At 38.8% G+C, this 22,829-nt stretch overlaps 1 protein-coding gene across 1 annotated transcript in view; it reads left to right on the forward strand.

The window, feature by feature from the left end:
* Positions 1 to 289: 289 nt before the first annotated feature.
* Positions 290 to 22,829, forward strand: part of LOC123767452 (uncharacterized) — a 28,664-nt gene continuing 6,124 nt past the window's right edge. The window contains exons 1-3 of the mRNA XM_069313135.1: positions 290 to 691; positions 11,459 to 12,713; positions 14,126 to 14,374. Of these exons, the coding sequence (XP_069169236.1) occupies positions 290 to 691; positions 11,459 to 12,713; positions 14,126 to 14,374 (1,906 nt within the window). The remainder of the gene's footprint in view (positions 692 to 11,458; positions 12,714 to 14,125; positions 14,375 to 22,829) is intronic.

Below are 22,829 nucleotides of genomic sequence, written 5' to 3' on the forward strand. Positions count from 1 at the left end.
TCGGGCCTTGCATAGTAGGCTGAGACGTGCGTTCTGGCTACTAGGTACGACATATATGTATATATATATATATATATATATATATATATATATATATATATATATATATATATATATATATATATATATATATATATATATATATATATATATATATATATATATATATATATATATACATATATACATATAAGCATATACGAGGATATGATCACCATGCATTGCCTTCCCGTCCTGTATTATATTATTGAAGACATGTTTGCTATGAACATCTGCTCTCTGGTCTTTCATGGTATCTAATCGTGTGGCTGTGTATAGAGATCGTGAGGCTGTGTATAGAGATCGTGAGGCTGTGTATGGAGATCGTGAGGCTGTGTATAGAGATCGTGAGGCTGTGTATGGAGATCGTGAGGCTGTGTATGGAGATCGTGAGGCTGTGTATGGAGATCGTGAGGCTGTGTATAGAGATCGTGAGGCTGTGGATAGAGATCGTGAGGCTGTGTATGGAGATCGTGAGGCTGTGTATGGAGATCGTGAAGCTGTGTATAGAGATCGTGAGGCTGTGTATAGAGATCGTGAGGCTGTGTATGGAGATCGTGAGGCTGTGTATGGAGATCGTGAAGCTGTGTATGGAGATTGTGAGGCTGTGTATGAAGTTCATGTATCTTCCATACACATTAAAGTAAATGAGGTACGCGGCTGTGCCCAGATCTCTCTCTCTTCTCTCCCCCTCCTTTCTTCCAATCTACCGCCTCTTCTTCCTCTCTCATCTCTTTCCCTATTCCCCACGCTCCTCATCTCAAATATATCTCCCCTATCCCCATCTCTTTCCCTTCCCCACATGTTTCCCTTTCTCTTCCCCTCGCTACCTTTCTCACTCCCAACGTTCACCTTCTCCCTATCCCTTCATCCAAATCTAACGACCTCTCTCTCCCCCCCTTCCTCTCCATATTCTCTCCCAATCTTCCCCCTATCCATCTTTCTCCCCCATTTCCCCAACATCCTCCTCTTCCCATCTATACCCTTCTTCTTCTCTCTAACATTCCCTCACTCCGCCTTTCATCTCTTCTCCTTTCCCCAAACTTTCCACTCTCTTCATCCAATCTCCCTCTTTACTTCCTCTTTCCAACACTCATCAAAATTTTATCTTTAAAATAAACAGCGTAAAGATCGCTTTATCTAATTTGAATAATTAATTACATACAACTACTTTTTTTCTCAATATTTTACCCCAACGTTCTCAAAATATAGACTGGATGGCATCTCTTTCATGGCGTCTTGCAATGCACAATATCAAGTCTCCATTACGGATCACATCATTTCTACACAAAGCCACATCAGCACCAAAGATATCCTGACAATTCATAGTCTTACTGTGATCTGTGTCATAGTCAATTGCTGCAGGTTTTTTTTTAATTACAAATAAGGTATTTACATAATTTACCTTCATATAATCATTAAATATTGTTGGTTGAATATCATTAGGAAGACATTTGGTGTTAATGGTCAATTTACATTTATAAATGCAATGCAATATATAAAAAAATATATGGAATGTCAAGCAACGAAGAGAAAATTGTCTTATGTTGCTATATAGGAACTGGTACGTGAAAATGCGCTGAGGATGTCTACTGCTTGACAGTCATTATATATATTGACGCACTATAATTTTTATTATACATTTCTAAAGTGAGCTGAGAGTCAGCTTGGTATACATACAATCCGGTAAACAGCCGGGTACATGCTTCTGTTGACCAGAGTAACGACAGGAGTTTATTGTTAATGTTATTACCCTTAAGGGATTCATTGTTAGCTTTGCGGTATCAAGTAACCCAAGATATTGTTCCTAAACGTCCCGAGGAAGATTCTCTAATGATTTCGAGATTTCAATGTTTTCAATATCTGATCAGTATACATATACTGTATAATGCGGTGGATTTTCTCTTCAGCATTTATTAAAAGAAAATCATTACTATTTGGAATGTAAATGTTCTTCAATATGTTCATGACCCATATTCAGACGATGAGTCACAATAACGCGGCTGAAGAAATGATGACCAAACCACAACTCAGAAGGAGTTTCGAAGACGACGTTTCGACACGACTTGATAATAGTCCAGGATTGACCGAAACGTCGTCGGTTCTCCATCTTCTGAGTTGTGGTCTGGTCATCATTTTTTCAGCCGCGTTATTGTGACTCATCACCTGCATAAGCTTTTTGGACATCTTAAAGAACATTTACATTTCAAATAGCATTTTTTTTTTAATAAATACTGAAGAAAAAATCCACCGCATTATGCAGTATAGGTATACTGATCAGATATTTTCAATATTCGACAAATTGTATTTAAACTATATATTACTTAAGGTGTAGTTCCGGCGTTATTCAGCGCACTTATTCAGACTCAAAAAACAGATAAATAGTATTTTTCAATTTAGAGAGAATGTATTTTAAATGAAGTTTCAGAAAAAAATAACTATGACAGTGACTATATACTTTTTTACTATGTGAAGTTGAGAATTAATGCTTCTGGTTAATACATAAAACCAACTCGTCCTTACAATAATTATAAAAAGTGAAGAATTATATTATAATTATAAAAAGTAAAAAGATACAAATTGAATCCCATTTACTGGAAAAAAATACATTATTAGAGTATATTTTCTGTGACAAATGCCATTCGATTTCCTTAGACTAGGTGAGACGGTATTGGCTCCTAAAATTGTTTCTGTTTAGTAAGCATAAATAAATTGGACTCCCTTCGCATCGTGACAACGGCCTGAATAACCAATGAGGGTTTAGGCGAGGGGTGCGCCTAGTGCACCGTGTGTCACGGAACCCAACACCTGCCGATTAATGCAACGAGCCTTCATATGCATGTCCTGATCTGGTATAAAAGACTTTTCCGAGCTTCCTACGGTGTTAGTGCATCTCGTCCCTGGCCGGTCAGCGGACGTTCTGGGACTGAGCTCCAAGCCCCTGTTGCTGCTACACGTCGGTGTAGTCCCCTGCAGCAGTGGCAGTAGAGACAGTAGCAGCCCACTCCTGCAGTTCCAGCTGTAAGCCACCAACATGAAGACCTTCATTTTAGCTGCTTTAATCTTCTGTATTTTCCTCCTGGCACAGGTACGGGCAATCTCTTACGTGCAGCCCAAGTAAGCGCTGTACTATGCACCCACTTAAACTTTACACTTAAGAGGATAACAGTGTTTACATGACCACAAAAATGGACATTGATGACAACTATTTATTATACTACCATCATGGGCAATGAACAAATCATATATACAATTTTACTGCAGTTGAATAAATAATTAGAACCAACAATAGGTTATATTTTCGCAAACTTTATACAACTTGGGAATTTATACTCAGTTTTTGCAATAATTATGCAGTTCCGAAAATTTATATCATCTGTCCATTTGCTGGGTATTTTCCTATCTTATTTCTCTCTCTAGTGGAAGTCCAATCACTTAGGCTGGACGGTAGAGCGACGGGGTCGTTTCAAGCAGATTGACGTTCTATTCCCGACCGTCCAATAACCGTCCCATACCAAATCCTTAATTCTGACCCCAACCAAATGCTATATAGTCGTAATTGCTTGGCGCTTTCCCATGATAATACCCTCCCCCTCTCTGTAATGGAAGCTCTTCAAATATTTGCTTAACTAAATAGTGTTCATAAGTTAAAATGAGTCTATTACATATACGTTTCTTAGCATTTAATGAACTCTAAAATATGTTCTGACTCTTTAATTTAACTAAAACTTTTTTGTACGATGACACAATGATCATAATACACACTTTTTTTTGCCATCAGTTTTATTTGTTGGTGTGTGTTACAAATGGTTCTCACTGTATGTGTTTTATAACGTTACCATAGAGCTTCTTATCTTTTATCCTCTCAAGTTATTTCCTTGTGACCAAACACCAACGTGGGTAGTTCAGTAGAGTTGGCAACGCGTATTTGCCATATATATATATTTTTAGAGAAATATTAATTCACTCTCTTGACAATATAATGACTTTGTCTTCAAATAAGAATATATGCATTTCTTAAATGTATATCAACAGCATAAGTAATAATGTCTGTTAGTTTGTCTGTCCAGTGTTGGAGGCCAGACTCTTGGGGCTAGCCTCACTTACCTAACCAAACCTACCTATTAACAGCTATACATATACATATATATATATATATATATATATATATATATATATATATATATATATATATATATATATATATATATATATATATATATATATATATATATATATATATATATGACAATGTCAGACCACGGAGGAAAATGAAACAGGAATTTCCTTAAGTACTTTCGTATATTAAATACATCTTCAGAAGGAATGAGGCTGTGTATAGAGATCGTGAGGTCGTATAGAGATTTTCGTGATATACACACACACATATATATATATATATATATATATATATATATATATATATATATATATATATATATATATATATATATATATATATATATATATATATATATATACATATATATATATATATATATATATATATATATATATATATATATATATATATGTATATATATATATATATATATATATATATATATATATATATATATATATATATATATATATATATTATTAAATATGACCGAAAAAGTAAGATTAATAATTCTAACACGAATTTTCTCAATCTTTCGTACATTTCTTTTCACTGTTGGAGGTAATTAAAAAATCAATTCTCCAAAATTCATTTTTATTTCTAGTCTGACGCGACACTTGAGCGCGTTTCGTAAAACTTTTTACATTTTCAAAGACTTTAGTTAACACATACACAACTGAATAGAACTTACACTTCTCCGATTTTGTTTATATCTACATTTGAGTGAGGTGGATGGGATGAGCTGGTATTTAATAAGGTATTAATTTCATCAACACAAGCCAGAACATGAAACAATGGGTATTGAATAGAAGTGATTGTAGAAAGCCTATTGGTCCATATTTCTTGATGCTTCTATATTGGAGCGGAGTCTTGAGGTGGGTAGAATATAGTTGTGCATTAATTGGCTATTAATTGCTGGTGTTGACTTCTTGATGTGTAATGCCTCGCAAACGTCAAGCCGCCTGCTATCGCTGTATCTATCGATAATTTCTGTGTTGTTTACTAGGATTTCTCTTGCGATGGTTTGGTTGTGGGAAGAGATTATATGTTCCTTAATGGAGCCCTGTTGCTTATGCATCGTTAAACGCCTAGAAAGAGATGTTGTTGTTTTGCCTATATACTGGGTTTTTTGGAGCTTACAGTCCCCAAGAGGGCATTTGAAGGCATAGACGACGTTAGTCTCTTTTAAAGCGTTCTGTTTTGTGTCTGGAGAGTTTCTCATGAGTAGGCTGGCCGTTTTTCTGGTTTTATAGTAAATCGTCAGTTGTATCCTCTGGTTTTTGTCTGTAGGGATAACGTTCCTATTAACAATATCTTTCAGGACCCTTTCCTCCGTTTTATGAGCTGTGGAAAAGAAGTTCCTGTAAAATAGTCTAATAGGGGGTATAGGTGTTGTGTTGGTTATCTCTTCAGAGGTTGCATGGCGTTTCACTTTCCTTCTTATGATGTCTTCGACGAAACCATTGGAGAAGCCGTTGTTGAGTAGGCCCTGCCTTACCCTACAGAGTTCTTCGTCTACTTGCTTCCATTCTGAGCTGTGGCTGAGAGCACGGTCGACATATGCGTTAACAACACTCCTCTTGTACCTATCTGGGCAGTCGCTTTTGGCATTTAGGCACATTCCTATGTTCGTTTCCTTAGTGTAGACTGCAGTGTGGAAACCTCCGCTCTTTTCCATGACTGTTAGATCTAGAAAGGGCAGCTTCCCATCCTTTTCCATCTCGTAAGTGAAACGCAGTACCTTTTGTGTTCTGGCTTGTGTTGATGAAATTAATACCTTATTAAATACCACCTTACCCCATCCACCTCACTCAAATGTAGATATAAACAAAATCGGAGATGTGTAAGTTCTATTCAGTTGTGTATGTGTTAACTAAAGTCTTTGAAAATGTAATAAGTTTTACGAAACGCGCTAAAGTGTCGCGTCAGACTAGAAATAAAAATTAATTTTGGAGAATTGATTTTGAATTACCTCCAACAGTGAAAAGAAATGTACGAAAGATTGAGAAAATTCGTGTTAGAATTATTAATCTTACTTTATCGGTCATATTTAATAATATATGTCTAGAGGAAGGACTGCTACCAAAATATACTAATATATATATATATATATATATATATATATATATATATATATATATATATATATATATATATATATATATATATATATATATATATATATATACGTCGTACCTAGTAGCCAGAATGCTCATCTCAGCCTACTATGCAAGGCCCGATTTGCCTAATAAGCCAAGTTTTCCTGAATTAATATATTTTCTCTAATTTTTCTTTTATGAAATGATAAAGCTCCCCCTTTCATTATGTATGAGGTCAATTTTTTGTATTGGAGTTAAAATTAACGTAGATATATGACCGAACCTAACCAACCCTACCTAACCTAACCTATCTTTATAGGTTAGGTTAGGTAGCCGAAAAAACATTATTTCATGAAAACTTGGCTTATTTGGCAAATATATATGTATATATTATACATATATATATATATATATATATATATATATATATATATATATATATATATATATATATATATATATATATATAATATATATATATATATATATATATATATATATATATATATATATATATATATATGTATATATATATATATATATATATATATATATAAATATATATATATATATATATATATAATATATATATATACATATATATATATATATAATATATATATATATATATATATATATATATGTATATATATATATATATATATATATATATATATATATATATATGTATATATATATATATATATATATATATATATATATATATATATATATATATATATGTATACATATATATATATATGTATATATATGTTCATATATATATATATATATATATATATATATATATATATATATATATATATATATTATATATATATATATACATACATCACATATATATGTATATATATGTATATATATATATGTATACATATATATGTATACATATATATGTATATATATATATATATATATATATATATATATATATATATATATATATATATATATATATATATATATATATATACATCACAGACGAAAAGGCCCTTATCAAGCTAGATTTAAAAAATACCTTCAATTTGGTGCGGAGGGATGCTGTACTCCGTGCGGTTCATAGTCATTTCCCTTCCCTCTACCCTTTTGTACATTCATGCTACAGTATGGATCTTAAGCTACTTTTTGGCGAACATGAAATTGACTCGCGAGAAAGCGTCCAACAGGGTGACCCCCTTGCTCCTCTCTTTTTCTGCTTAGTCATCAAACAAGTCACAGAGGTCCTGTCCAGCGAGCTTAACATCTGGTTCTTGGATGATGGTACCCTAGCTGGTTCCCAAGACTCAATCCTGGAGGACATCAGAAAAATCCAGGAGCAAGGTGCAGTTTTAGGCCTCACCCTGAACCCTTCTAAATGTGAAATAATATGTTCCAACCAGGGCATCGTAGAGAGAATAGAGGGTCTTCTGCCAAATATCCATAAAACGAAACCTGAAGACAGCACACTCCTAGGAGCTCCCCTGGGGTTGAAAGCCATCGATGAGGTCCTTGATAAGAAAATCGCCGACCTTAAGAGGATGGATGGGAGGATTGAGGATATTGATGCTCATGATGCACTCTACCTCATCACCAGATGTCTGTCCCTCCCCAGGTTAACCTACTTTCTGAGGTGTTCACCATCTTACAGTAGCCAAAAACTAAGCGAGTATGACCGGTTACTGAAATCAATGCTAGAAAAAGCCCTTAACCTCTCTCTCGATGACCTACAGTGGAAACAAGCCTCTCTTCCCGTAAGACTTGGGGGCCTCGGAGTTCGAACAGCTACTCAAATCGCTGTTCCAGCCTTCCTGTCCTCCTTATCAGCATCCGACGACCTTGTGAAGGAAATTCTACCTGCCCACTTACATCAGCTGGCAGGTGTACATGATCCCAATTTTACACGCTGTGCCACAGAGTGGGCCTCTCGTGCAGGCCAATCACCTCAACCACCATCCCCAAAAGCACACAAGCAATCCAGCTGGGATGGCCCCATTGTAGACCAAGTTGTTGCAGAGTGCCTGGGTGCTGCAACAACACAGCACGACATTGCTCGCCTCACAGCAGTAGCAGCACCACTTGCAGGGGATTTCCTGTTAGCAACCCCAATGTCGGCAACTGGCACGCGTCTCACACCACACGCCCTCTGAATTGCTGTGGCCCTCCGCCTTGCTGCCCCAATCCACACCAGATATAGGTGTATTTGCGGCGAAGGGGTGGCTGACAGGTACGGCCACCATGGCCTACTCTGTCAAAGCACAGGGGAATGGCACTCGAGGCACAGTGAAGTTAACGACATCATCAAGAGGAGCCTCACCACAGCTGGATGTCCAGCTGAAAGAGAGCCCCATTACCTAACGCCCCGTAACTCTGATGCTCTTATTGGTCGCCCGGATGGTATCACAGTGAACCCCTGGAAGAATGGCAAGCAGTTGGTATGGGACTACACGTGCGTATCAACCCTGGCTAACACCAACATTAATTAACCTCAGTGTTGCACAACCAGGTGGCGCTGCCACCCACAGGGAAGCAGCCAAATCCCGGAAGTATAGAGAACTGGATCACCACTACAATTTTGTCCCCATTGCTTCTGAGACACTCGGCGCCTGGGGTAAAAGTGCTACCAGTTTTTTTAAGGAACTGGGTTCTAGGCTCATTGAAACGACAAGGGACCCAAGAGCTGCAAGCTTTCTTTTCCAGCGCCTCAGTGTGGCGATACAGAGGGGAAATGCGCACTGCATCCAGGGTTCCTGCCCGCCATCTGAGGAGCTGGAGGAACTCGACAACCTATGATAACCATCTTTGTAACCCATATGTAACTCCTTTTTTGTAACAAAGTTCAAATAAAGTAAATATATATGTGTACATACAAAAGAATGGGGGTGGTAGGAGAAGATAATATTAGTGTTCAGTGAGAAACCACAAGGTCTCCTCTGAATTCTTTTTATTTTCTTCTCCGAGGCTATGGGTCCCCACATTGGACCCATAGTGGTACCCTCACAAACTTTTATATATATATATATATATATATATATATATATATATATATATGTATATATATATATATATATATATATATATATATATATATAATATATATATATATATATATATATATATATATACATATATATATATATATATATATATATATATATATATATATATATATATATATATATATATATATATATATATGCAATTGACGATCACTGAACACTGATCATTTTTTTTGCGGAAAAACCACAAAGAAATGGGGAAGAGAGATGAACGTTTCGGCCTGTTAAAGCCGTTGTCAACACCAGACTGACTAAAGAAAGAGAGGATACAGGCCAGCACCTGGAACCTGACCAACCCATTTTTAGGGAAAGAATTACCAGAAACAGGAATAGCTTAGCTTAGAATGGTCAAAGAGGATTAAGCGGTCAGAGAATAAGGATGAAAGATTAAAGAAAAGCCTCATGAACACACAATAAATGAATATAAAATTGTAATGAGACATTGTAAGCCTCCCTTTCAGAGTTTTTTCTTAAACTGTTGTGTAATATTGTAACCTAAAACTGGGTCAAGTTTGTACATACCAGTACTAACATTGTGAAGATTTAGACATTGACTAATTAGGGCAGACTCAATTAAATTCCGTTCCACAAAGCCATTGCAATTGGCAATGCTTTTCGCCCCATCCCAATTAATAGTGTGATCACACAAACTTGTATGTAGATACAAAGCATTAGACGTTCGAGCAGTTCTTATACTATAAGCATGTTGGGACATACGTAATTGTAAGGATTTTCCTGTTTGTCCAAGGTACACAGACTCACAATTAATGCCGGGAATCGAATACACATAACCTGCTGTACCAGGGGAGTTTTTTTTATTAAATTAGACTTAATCGTATTATTAGTGAACACCAAATTGATATTAAGGTTCTTAAAAACTAGGGAAAGTTTCTCAAATCCCATCGCGTAAGGTACCACCAATGAGTTTCTATTTTCTGGTTTCGCTTTAGAGACATTATTATAAAACGTACGTTTAGCTTTCCCAAACGAACAATCCAAAAACATCTTAAAGTGCTGTAAACTCTTCCCAATTTCATATATTTTAGCAATCTCTTCATCAAAAAACTCAGGGCTGCATACCCTCAAAGCTCGAAGAAACATTCCTGAATTTATATATATATATATATATATATATATATATATATATATATATATATATATATATATATATATATATATATATATATGTCGTACCTAGTAGCCAGAATGCACTTTTCAGCCTACTATGCAAGGCCCGATTTGCCTAATAAGTCAAGTTTTCATGAATTAATTGTTTTTCGACTACCTAACCTACCAATCCTAACCTAACCTAACTTTTTAGGCTACCTAACCGAACCTAACCTATAAAGATAGGTTAGGTTAGGTTAGGTAGGGTTGGTTAGGTTCGGTCATATATCTACGTTAAATTTAACTCCAATAACAAAAAATTCACCTCATATGTAATGAAATGGGTAGCTTTATCATTTCATAAGAAAAAAATTAGAGAAAATAGATTAATTCAGGAAAACTTGGCTTATTAGGCAAATCGGGCCTTGCATAGTAGGCCGAGAAGTGCGTTCTGGCTACTAGGTACGACATATATATATATATATATATATATATATATATATATATATATATATATGTCGTACCTAATAGCCAGAACGCACTTCTCAGCCTACTATTCAAGGCTCGATTTGCCTAATAAGCCAAGTTTTCATGAATTAATGTTTTTTCGTCTACCTAACCTACCTAACCTAACCTGACCTAGCTTTTTTTGGCTACCTAACCTAACCTTACCTATAAATATAGGTTAGGTTAGGTTAGGTAGGGTTGGTTAGGTTCGGTCATATATCTACGTTAATTTTAACTCCAATAAAAAAAAATTGACCTCATACATAGAGAAAAGGGGTTGCTTTATCATTTCATAAGAAAAAAATTATAGTAAATATATTAATTCAGGAAAACTTGGCTTATTAGGCAAATCGGGCCTTGAATAGTAGGCTGAGAAGTGAGTTCTGGCTACTAGGTACGACATATATATATATATATATATATATATAAATATATATATATATATATATATATATATATATATATATATATATATATATATATATATGAAATATGTTTTGTTTTGTTCAAAGTATTTCACTCTGCAGGAACAGGTGCATGGGGAAAGAAATGTAGCAAATCGTCAGGAGGTAAAAGATCAAGACCTGCTGACTCAGAGAAGAGGAAACACTGGTATTGACAAACATGGCGGGAAAAGTGTTGGTCACGGCAGAATTGAAGTAGGAACAGGTCGCCGACACCAGAATGGAGGAAAACCTGTTCCTTCCAAGAAAAAAGAAGCTAAAAATTATAAGAAGTCGTTAAAACATCGTACTAAAAAACAGAAAAAGGGTTTTCGTACCCAGAATGGACGAAAGCGCCATGATGGGCAGAAGAGGAAAAGTTCTATCAAAAGGAAAGGAGAAAAACGTCGAGGGAGCAAGAAAGGCATAAAGAATAGTGTAGATCAACCCATCAAAAGTAAGAAAAAAACTAGTCGCACCAAGAGCGGAAAGAAAGATAGCGGAGGCAAGAATAAGGATAAACTCCAACGTGGCAAACAACGGCGGCAGAAGAAGAAGAAAGATGGTCGCGTCAAGACTGGTAAAGAGGTTTTCACTGTCAAGAAGGCTGCTAAGGGACGCGACAAGTCCGGTAAAGAAGTTCCCACTGCCAAAAAGATCGTTAAGGGACGTAAAGTCACTACAGAGAAAAAACAAAAGAAGAAATCAAGAAAAAAATTAAATGAGTCAAAACACAAAAACCGTAAGACAGGCGGCCGTAAACAGAAAAAAAATAAAAAAACAATGAAAACAAACTCAAAGAAAACAAGACACCAAAAAAATCAGAAAGGGAGGCCAGCGTCAAATAAACAAAAGAATATGATGAATAGGAAGAGAGCAAAAAAAGTTAAAGGCATAAAAGTAAAGGGGGATAAATACAAAAAGAAGCAAAAAAAAAATAACAAGATCCAAATGAAAAGTAACAAAAAAACTAAGAAAAACCTTAAAAAAATAAATAAGGACAAACGCAAGAAACACAAAAATACCAAGAAGAATAAAACCAAAGTTAAAAACAGCAAGAACTCTAATAAAAACAATAAAAAGCCCAAGAAAAGTAAAGCCAAGGCGGGTAAGAAAGGTGACGAGCCGGCAGTAAAGGAGGAAGGGAAGCAGTCTGACGGGAGCAAAGGGTATTCAGACTCGGGTAAGAATCATGGTGGCGATATTGACTCTAAAATAAAGTGCAAACCTCACAAAAAGTGTACTCAAGCCGGTGGGAAGTGCCAGAAGAAAAAGACCTGCAACACCAAAGTTGCCGGTGTCAAGTGCAAGGGGAAGTCGTGCGAGTGTTGCCTCTCATGTAAGTGTCTATTTGTTTTCAATGTTTGTTTGTTCATTTTGTTGGAATAGAAGGAGCAGGAAGTTATTAGTCTGACAGTTGCATATGACTATCAAACGTTTGCCTCTACATTTTGTGCCTGGTGTATCAATCCATCTATCCATCATCTTTCTACTATATGTGGGATAGTAATAGTATCTCGCCACGATGATATTACTATTTAAATTAGTAACTTTGGATTAGAGATGTTAACTTTTTCTGCATGTCTTAACTATTACTCTAGTACTTGAAGGTCCAGGTTGTTCAAGAGTTATTTGTTGTAAGTTTACTTTACTTGCACAGTTACATATGATGACTGATGTCAGTTCTATGGATAGATACAAAACCTGCTCAAAAATATATTTTACGTCTGTGACTAGAATATCTTTGAAAAATACATCGGTCACAAAGTAGATATATTAGAGGCAATTTAGGTTAAGTGACAAAATACGAAACATAAATATTGAAACCAAATTTTTTTAGTAGATAATTATAATGTCCCATTTGCTGGACTCTCAATTATAGTAATTAGTTGTGAATGCATTTGATGTATGAAGTTGTTTGTCATCACTACGACAATTTCTCCTTCCGGAAGTCACGTACTGAGCGAGACTCGACTCTAGTATTGTCTGATTCAGGTCTCTTAAACTCTCCTCTGAGCTCAGCGCTCTTACTCCTGACAACAATGTTGTAGTAAATTACTCTAGACTTTCTCCAGCAGTTTATTGTGCTCGTAGAGACGAGCTGACCCCGAGCTGAATATTGTAGAGCCGGTCATTCATTTGCTTCCATTCTACTTGTCACTGTTAATGCTTTCTGTTTGATCTTTATAATCGTTCTTCTTGCTACTAATTCCCTCTTATGTTTGTCTTTTTTACAACAACAGACTTTTTATGTTGTTCTTACTGTATGCTTTTCTGGACCGCCTGCTGTTTACTGGGGATCTGTTTAGGCCCATTACTATTTATCCTCGAATCCTCTGCTGATACTGTGTAGTATTGTGCATTGGCCACCTCTATCACAGGGTATTTACTCGAAACACATCTGCAAATGTAGTTACGATTCTATTAGCTTTCTCAGACAATGATCTTTTATATTAAAGTGCTGAATATCTATGAGCGGGTTCATATGGAGTAGAGAGACTATGAATTGATAGTCTGCCATAATGTCCAATTCTATTGTTATAATTGCCATCACTTTATGTACTGCAATTGTATGTGGTTATTCACGTGATGCTCCGAATCTTAGAAAATTGTTTAGCTCTAGAGAAAAAAATAACTATATATTTAAAGACAGTGATTAAATTCATATGAAATCCCATACTGAGATGGAAAAATAATTATATTATTTTAGTATTAAAGTGCATAAATTTGTAATAATTATCTTCAAAACAGCTTGTTCAGTTAAACCCAAAAAGAAGTGTAAGAAATACAAGGGGGTGTGCAAGAAGAAGTGCGGGTCGACTGAGCGCCAGATAGCCAAGGGCTGCTCCAAGAAGAAGTGCGTCTGCTGTGCCAAGCCTTGCAAGCCATTGAGCGCTTGCAATGTTCTCGGTGGTTACTGTGTTGACAATAAGAAACTCTGCACGGGATTGATAAACAAAAAGGGCTGCAAGGGAACCAAGTGTCTCTGTTGTTACCCAGGTAAGACATTCATTACACTCTCTTAAGCACATACGTGTACATTTAGGAACGAATTTACATTAAATATTTACTCCTCATAGCTGTTGTTAGGAATCTAGACCTAAGTAACTGGTATTAACCTCATGAGTATCCTTAGAAGGCGAAGCTCAACTGTCAGAATTTCGGTCGCTTCTGAAAGTACTCTCAAAGTACTGTTTTTACAGCACTTATTTGATTTTGGTAGTATCAGTAATGCTGGCATATATATATTCCAATAGTAGCTATTTTATAGACAACTCAGGTAACCAAATTTCAGATCTAAAGCTACAAGTTTTGCTATTTTATCAAAGTTCTTGATTATATATGTGAGTGTGTGTTTGTGTGTATTTACTCTTTGTGCCTGCTGAATCGAGCTATTTGCTCTTGGACCCCGCCTTTCTAACCAATTTAGTTTTCCTCTGTTATCGCTACTACATATATTTCTCTCTAACACACGCACGCACACATACACTTTCCCAGGAAGTAACCCACAGCGGTTGTCTAACTCTCAGGTACCGATTTACTGCTTGGTGAAAAGGCGCATCTGGGTGAAAAAAAACTCTGCCCATATGTTTCTGCCTCGGCTGGGAATCGAGCCCGGGCCCTTAGGACTACGACCCCTGAGCGCAGTCCACTTAGCAACAAGGTCCTGAGATGTGTGTGTGTGTGAGTGTGTGTGTATTTATCTTGTTGTACTCACATAGATTTGCTTGCGGGTGTTGAGTTCTGCCACTTTGGTCCCGCCTCTCAACTGTCAGTCAACTGGTGTTCAGGTTCCTGAGTCTTTTGGGCTCTATCATATCTACACTTGAAAATGTGTATGGAGTCTGTCTCTACCATATCACTTCCTAAAGCATTCCTTTTGTCAACTATTCTATCACTAAAAATATTGTTTCTAATGTCTCTATGGATCATTTGGGCACTCAATTTCCACCTGTGGTAAATAATCTATTTTTATCTACCCTATCAGTTCCCTTGAGAATCTTGTATCTTGTGATCATATTTCCCCGAACTCTTCCTTCTTCCAGCGACGTGAGGTTTAATTCCCGTAGTTTCTCCTCGTAGCTCATGCCCTTCACTTAGGGGATTACTCTGGTGGCAAACCTTTGAACCTTCTCCAGTTTAGTTTTATGATTGATTAGACATGAACTCCTTGCTAGAACTGCATACTCCAGGATTGGTCTGACATATGTGTGTGTTTGTACTCACCTAGTTGTGCTTGCGGGGGTTGAGCTTCTCGGCTCTTTGGTCCCGCCTCTCAACCGTCAATCAATCATCAACTGTTACTAACTACTATTTTTTTTTCCTTCACACACACACACACACTCTCACACACACACACACACACACACACACACACACACACACACACACACACACACACACACACACACACACACACACACACACACACACACACACACACACACACACACACACACACACACACACACACACCTCAGAGATAAGTTTGTACAAGATGTGATGGACTATGTTACCCAAAAGTGTCGGGAGGCAGTAAACAGGTTCATCCCGGCCCAAAGGGAAAAATCCGAGAAGCAACAGAAGAATCCATGGTATAATAGGGCATATATGGAAGCAAAGAAACTGAACAAAAGGGCGTGGAGAAACTTCCGGAATAACAGAACACCAGAAAGAAGAGAGAGATACCAGAGAACCAGGAATGAGTATGTCAGGGTGAGAAGAGAAGCAGAGAAAAGCTATGAAAATGATATAGCAAACAAAGCCAAGACCGAACCAAAGCTACTCCACAGTCACATCAGAAGGAAAACAACAGTGAAAGAACAGGTTTTGAAACTTAGAACAGGCGAGGACAGGTATACAGAGAATGACAAAGAGGTGTGTGAATAACTCAACAAGAGGTTACAGGAGGTCTTCACGATAGAACAAGGGGAGGTCACTGTGCTAGGAGAAAGGGAGGGAAACCAGGCGGCCTTGGAAGAGTTTGAAATTACGAGAGGAGGTCAAGAGACACCTGCTGGATCTGGATGTTAGAAAGGCTGTTGGTCCAGCCGGGATCTCGCCATGGGTACTGAAAGAGTGTGCAGAGGCACTTTGCTTGCCACTCGCCATAGTGTATAGTAAGTCACTGGATACTGGAGACCTACCAGAAATATGGAAGACGGCGAATGTGGTCCCAATATACAAAAAGGGCGACAGGCAAGAGGCACTGAACTACAGGCCAGTGTCCTTGACTTGTATACCATGTAAGGTGATGGAGAAGATCGTGAGAAAAAACCTGGTAATACATCTGTAGAGAAGGGACTTCGTGACAAATAGCCAACAGGGATTCAGGGAGGGTAAATCTTGCCTGACTGGCTTAGTAGGATTCTACGACCAGGTGACAAAGATTAAGCAAGAAAGAGAAGGCTGGGCGGACTGTATTTTCTTGGATTGTCGGAAAGCCTTTGACACAGTACCGCATAAGAGGCTGGAACATAAGCTGGAGAGACAGGCAGGAGTAGCTGGGAAGGTGCTCCAGTGGATAAGGGAGCAATAGGAAGCAGAGAGTTACGGTGAGGGGTGAGACCTCAGATTGGCGTGAAGTCACCACTGGAGTCCAACAGGGCTCTGTACTCGGTCCTATCTTCTTTCTGATATATGTAAATGATCTCCCGGAGGGTATAGATTTATTTCTCTCAATGTTTGCGGACGATGCCAGAATTATGAGAAGTATTAAGACAGAAAAGGACTGCTTGAGGCTTCAAGAAGACCTAGACAAGCTGAAGGAATGGTCAAACAAATGGTTGTTAGAGTTTAACCTAAGCAAATGTAATGTAATGAAGATAGGTGTAGGGAGCAGGAGGCCAGATACTAGGTACCATCTGGGAGATGAAATACTTCAAGAGTCAGAGAAAGAAAAAGACTTGGGGGTTGATATCACGCCAGACCTGTCTCCTGCAGCCCATATCAAGAGGATAACATCAGCGGCATATGCCAGGCTGGCCAACATAATAACATCATTCAGAAACTTGTGTAAGGAATCATTCAGAACTTTGTATACCACATATGTTAGTCCAATCCTGGAGTATGCAGCCCCAGCATGGAGTCCATATCTAGACAAGGATAAGACCAAACTGGAAAAGATTCAAAGGTTTGCCACCAGACTAGTACCCGAGCTGAGAAGTATGAGCTACGAGGAGAGACTACGGGAATTAAACCTCACTTCGCTGGAAGACAGAAGAGTTAGGGGGGACATGATCACCACATTCAAGATTCTCAAGGGAATTGATAGGGTAGATAAAGATAGTCTATTTAACACAAGGGGCACACGCACTAGGGGACACAGGTGGAAACTGAGTGCCCAAATGAGCCACAGAGATATTAGAAAGAACTTTTTTAGTGTCAGAGTGTCAAATGGAATGCATTAGGGAGTGATTTGGTGGAGGTTGACTCCATACACAGTTTCAAGTGAAGATATGATAGAGCCCAATAGGCTCAGGAACCTGTACACCTGTTGATTGACAGTTGAGAGGCGGGACCAAAGAGCTAAAGCTCAACCCCTGCAAGCACAACTAGGTGAGTACACACACCAGGAAGCAGCCCGTGACAGCTGACTAACTTCCAGGTACCTATTTACTGCTAGATAACAGGGGCATAGGGTGAAAGAAACTCTGCCCTTTGTTTCTCGCCGGCGCCCGGGATCGAACCCGAAACACAGGATCACGTGTGCAGTGTGCTGTCCGCTCGGCCGGCCGGCTGAGCTGAGTGTGTGTGTGTGAGTGTATACTCACCTAGTTGTGCTTCCGTGGGGGTTGAGTTTTGGCTCTTTGGTTCCGCCTCTCAACCGTCAATCTACTGGTGTACAGATTCCTGAGCTTCTCGAGCTCTACATTTATCTACATATCATATCTACATATCATATCTACATTTGAAACCGGGTATGGAGTCTGCCTCCACCACATCACTTCCTAGTGCATTCCATTTACTAACTACTCTGACACTGAAAAAGTTCTTTCTAAGGTTTCTGTGGCTCATTTGGGTATTCAGCTTCCACTTGTGTCCCCTTGTGCGTGTACCACCCGTGGGAAATAAGCCATCCTTGTCTACCCTGAAAATTCCCCTGAGATTTTTGTATATGGTGAATATGTCTCCTCGGGTTCTTCTGTCTTCAAGCCACGTGAGATGCAGTTCCCTAAGCCTTTTCTTGTAATTCATGCCTCTTAGTTCTGGGACTAGCCTAGTTGCACACCTTTGAACTTTTTCCAGCTTCGTCTTGTATTTGACAAGGTACGAGCTCCATGCTGGGGCCGCATACTCCTGGATTGGCCTTACATACATAGTATACAAGGTTCTAAAAGTTTCCTTACACAGGTTTCAAAAGGTGGTTCTGATGTTAGCCAGCCTCGCATACGCGGCCGATATTATTCTTTTGATGTGGGCTTCAGGAGACATGTTTGGCGACATGTCAACTTCTAGATCGTTCTCTCTGTCCGTTTCGCGAAGGCCTTCGTCTCCCATTCGATATCCAGTGTCTGGCTTCCGATTTCCTCCCCCTTGTTTCATTACCTTACACTTACTTGGGTTGAACTTTAGTAGTCATTTGTTGGACCATTCCTTCAGTTGCCTCGCCGCTCTGAAACCTCACCCCTCACAGTGACGCTCTGTCTTTTGTTGCTTAGGTACTCCCTTATCCAGTGGAGTACCTTCCACTCCTGCCTGCATCTCCAGTTTTGCACTAGTCGCTTATGTGGTACTGTGTCAAAGGCTTTCTAGCAATCCAAAAATATGCAGTCTGCCCATCCCTCTCTTTCTTGCCTGAGTTTTGTTGCCTGGTCGTAGAATTCAATTAGTCCCTAGAGGCAGGACCTGCCATCCCTGAATCCATGTTGATGCTGTATTACAATTCTTTCGCTCTGGATGTTCCACTAGCTATCTTCGCACAATCTTCTCCATCAGCTTGCATGGTGTGCAGGTTAGGGACACTGACCTGTAGTTCAGTGCTTCCTGTCTATCTCCTTTCTTGTATATCGGGACTACATTAGCTGCTTTCCAAATTTCTGGCAGTTCCCCTGTTGCCAGTGATTTGTTATACACTACGGAGAGTGGAAGGCACAGTGCTTCTGCTCCTTCCTTTAGTATCCAAGGGGAGATTCCATCTGAACCTATAGCCTTTGTCACATCCAACTCTAGTAAAAACTTCCTTACTTCCCCACTGGTAATTCCAAACTCTTCTAGAGGTTCCTGGTTAACTATTCCCTCCTTTTATCTGGAATTTCTCCTTGCTCTAAGGTGAAGACCTCCTAGAATTTCTTATTCAGTTCCTCACACACTTCTTTGTCCTTTGTAGTGAATCCTTCTGCCCCTATCCTTAATTTCATTACCTGTTTCTTTACTGTTGTTTTTCTCCTGATGTGGCTTCCTAGCAATTTAGGTTGAGTCTTTGCCTTTCTTGCTATGTCGTGTTCGTATTGTCTTTCTGCCTCATTTCTCATCATGACATATTCATTCCTGGCAGTCTGGTATTTTTTCTGCTAAGTGTCCTGTTATTCCTATAGTTTCTCCACACCCTTTTACTTTGCTGCTTAGCTAGCCTACATCTGATTTAACCATGGGTTTCTCATCTTCATTTCATTGTTTTCTTTTTGGACTGGGACAAACTTGCTTGCTGCTTCCTTGCACTTCTGCATGATGTAGTCCATCATGTCTTGGGCCGTCTTTCCCCTGAGCTCTGTTTCCCATGTTATATCTGTTGGAAATTTTCTTATCTTCTCATAGTTTCCCTTTCTGAATGCCAGCCTTTTGTTTTCAGTACCCCCTACTCGAGTTCAATAATCCTTCTTCAACCAGATACTCGAACATTAGTGCACTGTGTTCGTTCATTCCTACTAGGGCCTCAAAATCGATTTCCCTTATGTCGGAGTCGAGCAGAGTGAAAACTAGGTCGAGTCTCGCTGGTTCATCGTTTCCTCTCATCCTAGTGGGTTCCCTGACATGTTGGCTTAGAATGTTTCTTGTCGCCACCTTCACTAGTTTGGCTCTCCATGTATCCTCTCCTCCATGCGGTTCCTTGTTCTCCCAGCCTATCCTTCCGTGATTGAAGTCCCCCATGATGAGCAGATGGGATCTATTTCTACGGGTAGCAGAGGTTGCTTTGTCAATTATAGTGTTAACTGCGATGTTGTTGTTGTCATACTATTGACTGGGTCTTCTGTCATTGGGTGGATGGTTATATATCACTGCTACTACTACTTTTGGTCCTCCCATTGTCATGGTGCCTGTTATGAAGTCTCTGAATCCCTCGCAGCCCGGGATGACCATCTCCTTGAAACTCCATTCCTTTCTCATTAGTAGAGCCACTCCACCTTCTCCCCTTCTTTCCCTCTCTTTCCTTATTATAGTGTAGTCCTGGGGAAAAACAGCATTTGTTATGATTCCTGAGAGCTTTGTTTCTGTGAGTCCAATTACATCTGGGTTCACTTCTTGTGCTTTTTCCCTTAGTTCACTTGCCTTGCTTGTGATCCCATCTATGTTCGAGTACATCACCCTGAAACTAACTCTTCTGTCCTTTCTGAGATCCTATTGCTTCTCCTGAAGCAGGGAAACAGCAAGGGATTGGGATGGGAGGGCCTGTGAAGCGGGACGTGGGGGTTCTGGAGTATGCAGGGCCTGGGAGGATCTGGTACTCGGAGGGTGGTGTAGAAGGGAGGGCTTGGGGGGGTTGGGGAGAATAGAGGGCTTAGGGGGTGGGGAGGTGGGAAAGGCTTGGCGGGGTGAGAGGGGGAGGAATGGGGGAGTGGGTGAGAGGTGGGGGGAGGCTTTAGGGAGTGTGGGAGAAGGGGGAGCCTTGGGGGGGGGGGTTATGAGAGGAGGGAGGGCTTGGGGGAATGAGGGAGCTTGGGAAGCATAAAAGGAAGGAGGGCTTGGGAAGGGGGAGCTTGGGAAGAAAAGGAGTGCTGAGGAGAATGAGGAAGAAGGGAGGGCTTAGGAGGGTGGGGGAGATGGGAGGGCTCAGGAGGGTGGGGGATACTGGAAGGTTTATTGGGGGGGGATGGAGGGCATGGGGCTGGGGGAGAGGGGAGTGCAGGGGGGATTAGGGAGGGTTTAGGGGGGTGGGGGAGAAGGGAGATCCTGGGGAGGGGGGGGGGGAGTGGGGTGGAGGGTGCCCATGTGTATGTGTGTGTGTGTGTGTGTGTGTGTATTCACCTAGTTGTGCTTGTGGGGGTTGAGTCCTGATCTTTCGGCCCGTCTCTCAACTGTCAGTCAACTGTTTCTAACTACTTTTTTTTTCTTTTTTTTCCACACCACACACACATACACACACACACACACACACAGAAAGCGGCCCGTGACAGCTGACTAACTCCCAGGTACCTATTTACTGCTAGGTAACATGGGCATTAGGGTGAAGAAACTCTGCCCATTGTTTCTCGCCGGCGCCCGGAATCGAACCCAACATCACGTGTCCAGCGTGCTGTCTGCTCAACCACCGACCCAGTACTGGGCCTTCTGTGTGTGTGTGTGTGTGTGTGTGTGTGTGTGTGTGTGTGTGTGTGTGTGTGTGTGTATGTGTGTGTGTGTGTAGTGTATGTGTGTGTGTGTGTGCATTCACCTAGTTCTCACCTAGTTGTGCTTGCGGGTGTTGAACTCTGGCTCTTTGGTCCTGCCTCTCAACCGTCAATCAACTAGTGTACAGATTCCTTAGCCTATTGGGCTCTATCATATCTACATTTAAAACTGTGTATGGAGTAAATAATTCATATTTTCTTCTCACCTGAAAAATATAATTCTTTTCGTCAAAGCCCAGTAGTTTATGTTTAGCAAATTCCAAGAAAAATAACGCTTTGTCTACATTATATATATATATAAATATATATATATATATATATATATATATATATATATATATATATATATATATATATATATATATATATATATATATATATATACATATATATATATATATATATATATATATATATATATATATATATATATATATATATATATATATATATATATATTAGTATATTTTGGTAGCAGTCTTTCCTGTAGAAATATATTATTAAATATGACCGAAAAAGTAAGATTAATAATTCTAACACGAATTTTCTCAATCTTTCGTACATTTCGTTTCACTGTTGGACGTAAATCAAAAATCAATTCTCCAAAATTCATTTTTATTTCTAGTCTGACGCGACACGAGCGCGTTTCGTAAAACTTATTACATTTTCAAAGACTTTAGTTCACAAATACACAACTGAATAGAACTTACGCATCTCCGATTTTATATCTACATTTGAGTGAGGTGGAAGGGGTGATGTGGCATTAACACAAGACAGAACAAGATGTGGTATTAATAGGGTATTAATTTCATCAACACAAGACAGAACAAGAGTATTAATAGGGTATTAATTTCATCAACACAAGACAGAACACGAAACAATGGATATTGAATAGAAGTGTTTGTAGA

This window comes from Procambarus clarkii, chromosome 74 (assembly GCF_040958095.1).
Source record: "Procambarus clarkii isolate CNS0578487 chromosome 74, FALCON_Pclarkii_2.0, whole genome shotgun sequence".
Taxonomy (NCBI): domain Eukaryota; kingdom Metazoa; phylum Arthropoda; class Malacostraca; order Decapoda; family Cambaridae; genus Procambarus; species Procambarus clarkii.